This window comes from Vigna unguiculata, chromosome 7, assembly GCF_037176805.1.
Source record: "Vigna unguiculata cultivar grain cowpea cultivar isolate G323 ecotype 2 chromosome 7, ASM3717680v1, whole genome shotgun sequence".
Classification (NCBI taxonomy): domain Eukaryota; kingdom Viridiplantae; phylum Streptophyta; class Magnoliopsida; order Fabales; family Fabaceae; genus Vigna; species Vigna unguiculata.
The window spans coordinates 14793121-14805553 of record NC_140798.1 but is presented as its reverse complement, the minus strand read 5'-3'; the positions used below and the strand labels follow the sequence as shown (position 1 = coordinate 14805553).

The window sequence follows — 12433 nt, the reverse complement described above, 5'->3', positions numbered from 1 at the left end:
CACTGATGATGGCTCGTGGTATCCCAAATCTGCAAAAAATGTTAGACCTGACAAAACTCATAACAACTCGAGAATCATTAGTCCTTGTAGCTATGGCTTCCACCCATTTGGAGACATAGTCTACAGCAAGCAAAATATAAGAAAACCCAAAAGAAGGAGGAAAAGGACCCATAAAATCAATACCCCAAATATCAAATACCTCACAATACAGCATGGGTTGTTGAGGCATTTCATCCCTTCTTGTAATGGATCTTGCTGCCCTTTGGCACTGCTCACAATTTTCATATACCCTCTGTGCATCTTTAAAAATAGTAGGCCAATATAATCCACAATCCAACACCTTCCTACCTGTTCTTTGTGTGCCATAATGTCCACCAAAAGGAGATGAATGACAGAACTCAAGCACATAAGGTATCTCGATATTTGGAACACACCTCCTTATGACTTGGTCACTACCAATGCGCCATAAAATTGGGTCTTCCCAGATATAGTACTTTGCCTCACTTTTTAGCTTGATTCTTTCATATTTGGAGAAGGAAGGAGGAATAGCAGAAACAACCAAATAATTAACAATGTCAGCAAACCAAGGTTCAGGAAACATACCTTTCACAGCAGTCAATGCTAGGAGGACTTCATCAGGAAAGTCATCCTTAATAGGAATGTTATCTTCTCCATTTTCAATCCTGCTAAGATGATCAGCTACCAAGTTATGTGCTCCACTTCTGTCTAGAATCTCAATGTCAAACTCTTGGAGCAGTAGCATCCATCTGATCAACCTTGGTTTCGAATCTGCTTTCTTCAGAAGGAATTTTAATGCTGCATGATCAGTATAAACAATTACCTTGGAACCAAGTATATACGGTCTGAATTTGTCCAAGGCAAATACAACAGCCAATAATTCCTTCTCAGTCCTGGTGTAGTTAGCCTGCGCTGTGTCCAATGTTCTGGAAGCATAATATATCACATGTGATAGCTTCCCATCTTTTTGTGCAAGCACCGCTCCTACTGCAAAGTTTGATGCATCACACATCAACTCAAATGGTAATGTCCAGTCAGGTGGCTGGATGATAGGAGTGGTGGTAAGCGCCTTTTTCAATGTATCAAACGCATCTTTCCACCTCTCTCCAAAGTCAAATACTACATCCTTTTGCAACAAGTTGGAGAGAGGGTTGGCTATCTTGCTGAAGTCCTTGATAAACCTCCTGTAAAATACTGCATGTCCAAGAAAAGATCGAACCTCTTTCACAGAAGAGGGGTAAGGCAATTGTGAAATAATATCAATTTTAGCAGGATCTACAGATATACCATTCTTGGAAACAACGTGACCTAAAACTATACCTTGTTCCACCATAAAATGACATTTTTCAAAATTCAGAACAAGGTTAGTTTCTTCACATCTCTCCAAGACTCTAGCAAGATTAGACAAGCAGTGGTCAAAAGATGAACCATATACACTAAAATCATCCATAAAAACCTCAATACAATGCTCCAACAAATCTGTAAAAATACTCATCATACATCGCTGAAATGTTCCAGGAGCATTGCAAAGGCCAAATGGCATTTTCCTATAAGCATATGTACCGAATGGACAAGTAAAAGTAGTCTTATGTTGATCCTCTGGGGCAATACAAATCTGAAAATACCCAGAGAATCCATCAAGAAAACAGTAATGAGACTTACCTGCCAATCGATCTAACATCTGGTCCATGAATGGTAAAGGAAAGTGGTCCTTCCTGGTTGCCTGGTTTAGTCTTCTATAATCAATACAGACCCTCCAGCTATTCTGAATACGAGTAGGAATTAACTCGTTCTTCTCATTCTTGACCACGGTGATCCCAGATTTCTTGGGGACCACATGTACAGGACTCACCCAAGTGCTGTCAGAAATGGGATATATAATACCTGCTTGTAGCAACTTGGTGACTTCTTTCTTCACAACCTCCATCAGCTGAGGATTCAGTCTCCTCTGAGGTTGCCTCACTAGCTTAGCATCCTCCTCCAAGAGTATTCTGTGCATGCAGAAAGAAGGACTAATACCAGGAATATCTGCCAAAGTCCAGCCTATTGCTCGCTTGTGATCTTTGATAACCTGCAATAGCTTTTGTTCCTGCTCGTCAGTAAGCAAGGCAGATATAATAACAGGGAGTTTCCCATCCCTCTCAAGATAAACATATTTCAAATGAGATGGCAAAGGTTTCAACTCCAAAGTGGGTGGCTGTTCCACAGATGGCAACATTTTATTGCCTAAGGTAATTTCAGCCACCTCAGCATCACACTTGGACGCCACAGAGGTATCAAATAGTGACACCGTGTCCTCAACATCACCTATTTTACAATTTTCTCTTTCGTCTAAAATTGAGCCCAAAATATTCGAAAAAGAAAAATCCAAAGAAGAAGAAAAACCAGATAAAACGTCCAAAAGTCCAAAAGCATAATTGTTCACTACATTACTCAATAAATCAATGCAAAACAAAGAATGGTCTTCAATTGGGTGCTTCATGGCTTCTAGCACGTTGAACTGCACCTTCTCATCTCCTATCTCCATAGTCAAGGATCCTGCATGCACGTCTATCTTGGTACGTGCTGTCATCATGAATGGTCTTCCCAAGATGATTGTGGTTGAACTCATTCCTTCATCATCCTTCATGTCTAAGATATAGAAATCTGCAGGAAAAATTAACTTGTCCACACGGACAAGCACATCTTCTAGCACACCTGCAGGGTTAACTGTGCTACGGTTGGCCAACTGAATGACCACACCAGTAGACTTAAGAGGTCCAAGATGAAGTGAAGTAAAAACAGATAAAGGCATTACATTAATAGAAGCTCCTAAATCAAACATAGCATTGTCAAACTTAGTACTTCCTATAATGCAGGGAACAGAAAACATACCTGGATTCTTACACTTTTGCGGCATTCTGACTGCAGGCTTCTTAATTAAGCTAGAGACATTTCTTCCCATGTTCACTACCTCTTTGTCCATAATACGCCTTTTATGTGTACATAATTCTTTGAGAAACTTGGCGTATTTAGGAATTTGTCTCACATTATCCAACAAAGGGATGTTTATCTCCACTTTCTTGAAAGTATTCAGGATTTCTTTGTCTAACTCCTCCATCTTTTTAGTTTTTGGTTTCAAACGGTTTGGATAGGGAGGAGGAGGAGAATAAGGAGAAGGATTTTCAGAGGAAGTATTAGGGGATACCAACCTGGAGTTATCACTAGGTGCAGGCATCTCAGATGTTGCTTGTGTTGCTTCATCTGATCTTCCTCTTTCATCATTAGGTACAACTTCATTGTCCTTATCTTCATCTTCTTGGGTATCCCCAAGGCCTTGTATTTGCTTACCCGATCTTAAAGTAATAGCACTTACATTTCTCGGGTTGATTACAGTTTGTGCAGGCAAATTGCTCGAGCCTTGTTGAGACTTCATCTGATTTAACTCATTTGCCATTTGTCCAATCTGGTTCTGCAAGTTTTGATTAGTTGCTTCCATTGTCTGTTTCAACTCATTGATTTGTCCCTTCATCATGTCAGCCATCATTTTCATCATTGCCTCCATGTTTGAATCACCAGAGGTTGCAGCTGGTTGTGGTTGTTGTCTCTGTTGAGGTGGAACATAGACTTGTTGGTGTTGAGGCTGTTGATTTCCCCATTTCTGGCTGGGATATTCCTTCCAATCTGGGTTGTACTTGTTGGAGGACAAATCATGGTTGTATTGCTGCCGAGGTGGTCTATTATTGCCATAGATGTTTGCAGCATATGCCTGAGGTTGTTCATTATCTAACGTCCCTGTCTCTTTTAACATAGAACAAGCCTCTGTAGGATGATTAGTAGAAGCACAAATTCCACATAAAGTAGAAGGGATAGGCTTTTTCTGTAAGTTTGTCAAGGTCCTTACCATGGCTGCTAAGTCATCCAACTTCCCTTCTAATTTCTTGTGATCTGCAACATATGAAGCTTCTACTCCATGGGTTCCCTTCAATAGAGTTATAGAATTACTCCTTGTGGAAAATTGTTGATGGTTCGACGCCATAGTTTCAATCAATTGTCTTGCATTTGTTGGCGTTTTGTCCACCAATGACCCTCCACTTGCAGCATCTATCATTTGTCTATCCATGATACTCAATCCCTCATAAAAGTATTGAATGAGGAGATGCTCGTTTATTTGGTGATGAGGACAGGAAGCACACAACTTTTTGAATCTCTCCCAATACTTGTGAAGACTTTCTCTTTCTTGTTGCCTTATCCCATAAATATCTTTGCGAATAGCAGCAACTATAGATGCTGGAAAAAACTTTTCCAGAAATAATCTTTTCAGAGTCTCCCAGGTATTGATGGATCCTGGCAGAAGGCAGTATAACCAATTCTTAGCGGCATCTTGCAATGAGAATGGAAAAGCCTTAAGCTTGATATGTTCCTCTGTCACTGTTGTAGGCCTCATGGATGAACAAACAACATGAAATTCCTTCAAATGATGGTATGGGTCTTCTCCTGCTAATCCATGGAATTTGGGTAAAAGATGGATTAACCCAGACTTAAGCTCACATTCTCCATTTGGATATTGGATGCACATGTTTTGTGTAATTGCTGCATCCGGTGAAGCCAACTCTCTTATTGTTCTTTCTTCCATTCTATCTTCTTGAAATTCTGGTTCAGGTGATGGATCAGAAGATATGTTAATCACCGGAGGTGATTCTAGTGGTACACTTTCAGTGGTAGGTTCAGATGATGATGGTGCTCCTTCAGTAGAACACCTGAGATCAAGTCTCCTACGTGATTTACGCAAGTTCCTTTCAAGTTCTGAATCAAGTTGATAAAATTGACCCGGATTGGCCCGAGTCATGCACTATGCAATCCACCTGAAAGTGTTTCCCTGTGTGTTGTTTTTTTTTCTCTTCCTATTCTTGTTTTGGAGAAAGATTTCAAGAAAGAAATGAGTTAAGATGTCGTTGGGTCTACTCCCAGGAAAGAGAGGTGCGTCACAGTGGACAACTTAAATACCAAGTCTTTCCTAGACAGAGTTTTCCAAACTAGTCTCAAAAATTTCTTAAAAGAAATTCTTAATCAAAACAAAAATAGAACTTTGCTTGGAATATATTAACAGAAAACTAGATACTACAAAATAACAAACTATATCAAACGTATATGCGTAAAATAAATAAAAAATAAAAATAAAAAAAATAAAAATAAAATAAAATAAAATAAATAAATAAAAACAGAATCAAAATAAAAGAAATACTAACCGTACTCCCCGGCAACGGCGCCAAATTTGATATCGCTGTCGTTAGGCGATCAAATTACCACTACTTTAGCAACTTCAGTATTGCCAATTTGTAGTGAAGAAAATAGTTAGGGTTAAGATAACCCTGAGTCGTCTCACAACGAATACGGAATTGATCTCAAATATTTTATTCTCAAAAATGCAATTTAAAACTAGCAACTATAAAAATAGGGGGGTTTTGATATGCAAAGAAAATGACACGGAAGATTGTAAACACAGTAATAATAAATAGGTCAATTTCACTGCTTTTTCTAAATAAGATTCTTCATTGGTTATCTAGAGATTATTGTTAAATTAATTATTGTTGTTGATTTACAAATAAATCAATGTAAAGACTCAATTCATTTGTTGGCATCCTCACTTTTAATCAAAGTACAGTCTCAATTAAAAGTGAGAATTGTTAGATTGTCCATAGTAAATTCAATCAAAGTACAGTCTCAATTAATTTTACTATGCCTAATCATGTATATTCCTTTGTTTCTTTACCAAATAGAAAACTTAATTAATCAAAGTAAAGTCTTGACTAATTTTAGTTAAAGTAATTACCTCTAATCAAATTAAAGTCTCAATTATTGGCAAAAACTTATTTAATCAAATGAAAGTTTCTAAACAAAATCAAAGTAAAGTCTCAATTTAATTTAAAAACCTTTTAACTCATATGATTAGCATGCATGTAGATTCAAAATCATTATTTTCTATTCGATTAAGAAGCAAAGGACATAGATAAACAAAAACCACAACAATAATCAAAATAACAAACACATAAATTCATCTAACCTCAGAATCCATTTAAGAAATTACAGTGGAATCAACCCTTAAAGCTTAGCCCTCCATGGCTTTGATGGAATACATGATGATATGAAAGAAAGAAAATAAAAGAAGAATGAGAGATGTGGTGGAGACGGTATCTGCCAAAACCAGAGAGTTCTAAGTGTCTAAGCTGTAATTTGTCAGTTCCCCCGTTTCTGCTCCCTTAAGTCTCTTTATATAGGCTTCCACTGGACTTTGGGCTTTATCTGTCAGTTGCTAAAATCTTTTATTTTTATTTAATTAATTAGCAACTTAATTCCTGTCCAATTTCCAATTCTGCCCCTCTCATTTAACCATATTTGCAGTTTTGACCAGAGTTGACTGCTGACTTTGACCAGTTGACCAGAGTTGACCAGTTGACCAGTTTGACTGTCTTATCAGATGCTGACATGTGGCGCAGAGTACTCTCTCTCTCCAGACTAGGGTTTGCTGTGTTTAGGGTTTCATGGAGGCTTGTGGATGACGGCGCGGCTGCTCCTCCTTCTCCGGCGACGAAGGCGTGGTGGTGGAGGTTTGTGGACGCTGCTGGTGCGCGTGGACGGTGTTCGCTGCTGGTGCAAAAATGGTGGCTGCCATGGTTCGTTCTCGTTCATGGTGGCGTGGACGGCGCTGCAATGCGTGAAGGAAGAAGATGTGCAGTGGTCGTGAATCTGAAGGTGGCTTCGAGGCTGGTGCAGTGGTGACGGAACTGCGGCGAGAAGCGCGCGATCTGTGGTGGTGTTGCGGTGCTTCTGTAGGAGATGGTGGAAGTTTCCTCTGCTGCTGTTGCGCGGTTGTGCGAGAAGATGGTGCTGCAGAATCGTGGTGGTCGGATTTCGACGTGAAATCGAGGTGCGGAGAAGACGGAGGCGCGATGGTGGTTCGTGTGCGCTGCGGAAATGGTGTAGATTCCGGTGAAAAGTGCTGCTACGGTGGCTGCGGAGAAGGTTCGCGCTGTTGCTGCAGATGCGGAGGCGAGAAGATGGAGGTGTGGTGGTTCTGCAGTGGTGGCGCGCTGCAGCAGATTGGTGGTGCAGTGGTGGCCGGCGAGGTGAGGAGGTGCGGCGGCGGCTGCCATGGTCGTGGAAGGAGAGAAGAAAATTAGGGTTAGGGTTTTGGAAGATGAAGATGATGACGTGGCAGCCTTCCATTGGACAGCTTGTTAGTGCAAGGATTGTTGCCACGTGGCTTGCTTTGGTTGGCTAATTTTAAGAGGTGGAGATTGCCACATGGCATAATCTGGTTGAGTGGAGTTTAAGTGGTAGGAGGGGTGCAACTTAGTGAAAACTGGGGGTGCAGAACAGGTTTTTGTGGTCCACTTTAAAAGGAGTGTGCAAGTAAAAACTGGGGGTGCATTTAGCTCCTGATTTATTCTTTTTCAGAATTTCTTGATTTTGGACTTATTTTGTAACTTAAAATCACACTATTAATTGACCAAAAATAAATTCCAGCTGCATTAACAAACGTTAGAATATCCAATAATATTTTATGCAACTAAAATCAATTTTTACGCCACTTTTACCAAACTTACTCAATAAATCCAATAATCACAAATCCTAATTAAATCAATCTTTAAGCACAGAAAATTCAATTAAATCCCCAAATAAAAGTCTTGATTACTTGATATTTGGTAAGTTCAACATCTGCATAATTTTATTGTTTCTCTTACATAGTACTATTTCAACACATAATAAAAGCCTTCATTCTTGCATAACAGTTTATAATTTGGAGCTATGAATATGACTTTAACTTTGTTTTAGTTTTATAGATTTTTGATAGGTTAATGCCTCTGGAATAAACTACAATAATCTGACAAACAATTCTGATTTGTAATTTATGCGTTCTTTTTATTTGGTGCAGTATGGATTTTCATAAAAAGGAATCTTCCCAGTAAGTTATTTTCTCGTCGTTAATTACTAAGTTTTTTATCTTTTGACTTAACCTAACCCTTTTTATTAAACTATATTTACAGAAGGAAAGCTGAGTGGAGGAATAAATCAAGAAGGAATAAACTATTACAACAACCTTATCAATGAGCTGGTGGCTAATGGTTAGAATTTGACTTAAATTCTGTGGTACTTGGACTTTAATATTATAATATTTGATGATGATTATTAATTAAATGTTAACAACCGTGCACAGGTATAAAACCATTTGTGACTCTTTTTCGTTGGGGTCTTTCCCAAGCACTGGAAGATGAGTATGGTGGCTTTCTAAGTCCACTGATAGTGTAAGTTTCAATTCTAATATATAATTGGTTTAGCAACAGTATAATAAGAATATAATTTGACAAGCAAACATATATTTTTGTTCTTCAGAAAGGACTTTCGAGATTATGCAGAACTTTGCTTCAAGGAATTTGGTGATAGGGTGAAGTATTGGGTTACATTGAATGAACCCTGGAGTTGCAGTCAGAATGGGTATGCAAGTGGAGTAATGGCACCAGGTCGCTGTTCTGCATGGATGAATTCAAATTGCACAGGTGGTGATTCTTCAATTGAGCCATATCTGGTCACACATCACCAACTTCTTGCTCATGCAGCAGCTATGCGTCTCTACAAGGCCAAGTATCAGGTTAGTCATTCTTAAATTTTTAGCTATATATGTTATTTTGAAAGATGGTCTGGGAAAACAGGCATGCCTGACACTTACTTCTTGGAATGTTTTAAGGAAATATTTATCTTTTATAATTTCAGCAAACCGATGATGCAAATGAGCCTGAGTCTTCTATGGGTACAAGAGGATCATCTGGTGGTAGCAACATTTAGGGTGTTGATGATGTTTTTTAGGATGAAACTATTTTAGTGTACTATGAACTTTGAGTAAGTATGGATTAAGTTGTAATTGTTTCAATTTAAATTGCTTTTATGTTAATATGTTGATTTTGAGAATCAAAAGTTCTAATGTTATATATTTGAGCACTTTGGTTGAAGTATTTGATTGAAGTTTACAAAAAAATATTGTTGATATAAAAATATAAGTACCTCAAATGGTGACATACATTCAAATGGTGATATACATTGTCAAGTATAGTAGGAAATTCTAATTACAAACAAAATATTGTTTTTTATGAGATTTGAATAACGCAAGAAAAATACAGTAATAAATCCACAAATTAAATAATACAAACGAAACAGGTAAAAACTTTTACAGTATAATCCTCGAATTGAGAAGGGTATTAACCCCCACAAAAAAAATGAAAAAAAGGAATTTTGAAATCAAATAGGTTTATGGAAATAAAAGAGGTTTTAAACCTCCACAAAATAATAGTCATGAATAAGAGAGGTTATAACCCTCCATTAAAAACTCCCACAATATAAACTTGGTATCAGGGGTTGTAGAAAACCTCCACAAATAACTTGTGGGGAACCTATCTGTGAAGGTTTGAAAAACCCCTGCAAATTATTTTGTGGAGGGTAAAAACCCTCGCTAAACGAAATTAAAACCTCCACAATTTAGTTTTTTTTTTTAGTGACTTCTATAATATTTTACTGTGATTAGTTACAATTATTACATTGAATGGGAAGTTAATACATGCTAAAAACTTCAAATGATTTATCGCTAACTCGTGACTTTCATTATAATACTACCATTGCATCTAACACTTGTTAGACACAACCTATAGTTGAAATTTAGAAGACAACTCACTTTTTAGTTAAATATATGCATTACTATTTCATTGTAATTTGACTTACCATACTTACACATTAAAAAAATAATTAATGCACCATGTAATAATAATAATCTCTTTAATTATTAAATATAGGTTACTTATATTTCGAGTTTCTCATAAATATAAAGTTTCAAATTGAGGTCTCTGTTATTTTTTTTATTTTTTTTTCAAAACTTTAAATCTTAAATTTTTGTAAATGAGTCGCTGTAATTAGATTTTTTTTTAATTACATGGTATAACATATAGCTATCAAAATGAGTTGAAATGTGAGCCAATTCGACCCACAGAGGTTCGGGTTGGGTTAAAATATTTTTACAAATTTTAATACAGGTTAATTTTTTACCAGACCCACCTAGAACCTAGCTCACTTGGGTTGAATCCGTGGTTAGCCGAGTTGACGCACCAACTTGCAAATAAAATGCCACACAAGTGTTTTTTATTATGTTAGACTTTACATTTGGGTTGGGTTAGGTTATTTTTTTTAGCCAACACATTGTTATTATTTTGATTTTGGTTTGTAGTTGGAGTTAACATCCTTTTGGATTTCATTTGGATTCTATTGAAGTTTATTTAGATTTTAATCAGAATTACAATTTAGTTTTTTTTTTAGATTGAAGAAAATAAAATTGTATTTTTTTAATTAAGTGAATCAGTGAACCTACCCGTATAACCCACCAAGCAATCCGTGGTGAGCTGAGTTGAATTTGAATTTTTTTTTCACTAATAAGTAAGTTGGATTGGATTAGCTCACTAAGTGGTCAACCTATAATAAATCGAGTCAGGTCAGACCGGATCAGGTTACCTTTTGACCGCTCTAGTATGACAGTTATTTTATATTGTTATTTTGTTTAAATATTTTCACATAATACTTTATCAAGAAAGCATTATCATGAGATCTCTCTCAAAATTTGTACAAAAAATATTTTTAAAGTAAATTAATATATATATATATATATAATATAAAATTATAAAACTATAAAATCATAAAATTAAAAAGTTATAAAATATTATAAAGTTATAAATTATAAAATTATAGAATTATAAAATTATAAAATCAAAAATTATAAAAGAAAAAAATTATAAAGTTATAAACCATAAAATTTGAAATGTATAAAATTAAAAAATTTTAAATATATAAAATCTTAAATATATAAAATTATAAAATTTTATAATTATAAAATTATAAAATTATAAAACTGTAATATTATAAAATTGTAAAATTATGTAATTATAAATCATGAAATAAAAAAATAAAAAATAATTAAAAAGTTAAAAAATCATTTAATTAACACGTTTCATACACCCATATTTGTTTAATTTGTTTTTCTTTTTATGAAAGTTCAATTAGGTGTAAATAGTTAAGTTAACCTTCTGAACCATGAATATTGTACAAATTGCCTATGGCAGTTGGCTAAAGGCGGGCACCACCATTTATCAGCATTGGTGAAAAAGATTATAAGAGCTCTTAGGTTCGTAGGGCTTAAAAATGTCATTGTCCTTTCCTATACCCGTTGTTCAGGTTCATCTTTTCAAACATTCTGCCATTGCAGTATTTCAGAGCTTCTTCGATTCGGTTACTCTTTCCAATATTAGTTTTTAGTTTTATAAGAAACTCGTTTGATTCACTTCAATACACATTGTTCAAAATAGCTCAAATTTTTATTAGCCTTGTCATTAGATTTAAAGCATTTCAAAGAAGTTTTAATCAAACAATATTACTAATACAAATACCCAGGTTCAAGGGCTTCAATTATCTCACTCATTACTTGATCAGTGACACTGCATTTGAATGAATGTCACCGAAGTTGCAATGTGGATACAAAGACGCTACTACATTGTAGAATGCCGACGTCATTCTCGATTTTCTTTTGTCCTCGTAAGCAACTATGTTTGAGAAACAAGGAAAGGAAGTAGTTTCGATTCATCTGAATGTTAAATGCAAGAAAATGAGAAAAACTTCTTTGAGTTGTTTCTGTTTTTTGCTTTTCTAGGGCCCTTGTCAAGAAAATAATTTTCAAAACTTGATAGATTTTGAATGAGAAATTAATGAGTGAGTGGCATGAAATTGTAGTAGAAAACAATTTTTAAAACTGTAAAGTGGAAAGAGAATCCGATTTCCTTCCTCTTTAGTGATTGTTTGTGCATTTTCATTCATTCAGGTTGGATAACACCAGTTTAAAGTAAGTAATGGAGAGATCATTTTCACCGAAAGGTTAAAGTTTTGTGAAGTGAATGACACGGTGAGTTCTTTTTTCCTAGAAATTCCTGATTCTAGTTTGTGTGTTATTATGATTTAGGTAGACGATTCTTTGGAAAATAGTATTTGTTTGGGTTCTTGTGGATCCGCTATTAAAAGCATTATTGAGGTAGTTGTTTTTCACGCCCTACCTAGTAAGAAATAGCTTGTGTTAATAGTTTGCAAACTGCATTGTTTGTGTAGTTGTTTGTGTGATTGCAATATGTTTGTGTAAATGTGTCAGCATGCCTATCAAGTAATCATCTACGGCATATTTTCTCTCTACTAATTAGTTCCTGTTTTTTGTTATGGAACCTATCATGCCAGTTGTTTGATATTCCATTGCATTTTTTTGTCCATTGCAGTTGATTTTGATCAAAGTTCTATTGCTTGGCTCTGCTAGTCAGACAATTATTGGCAGACCAATAGTACCGGATGCAGCTGTTCATGC

The 12433-nt window shown here is 35.8% G+C and overlaps 1 protein-coding gene across 1 annotated transcript; it reads left to right on the top strand.

Moving 5' to 3' along the window:
- The first annotated feature begins 6725 nt into the window (after positions 1–6725).
- Positions 6726–9005, top strand: LOC114192630 (uncharacterized). Its single transcript, XM_085675960.1, has 5 exons — positions 6726–7124; positions 8042–8123; positions 8216–8303; positions 8392–8647; positions 8770–9005. Exons 1-5 carry the CDS (start codon positions 6726–6728, stop codon positions 8839–8841), a joined length of 897 nt encoding a protein of 298 aa, XP_085532086.1. The 3' UTR covers positions 8842–9005.
- Positions 9006–12433: the final 3428 nt, after the last annotated feature.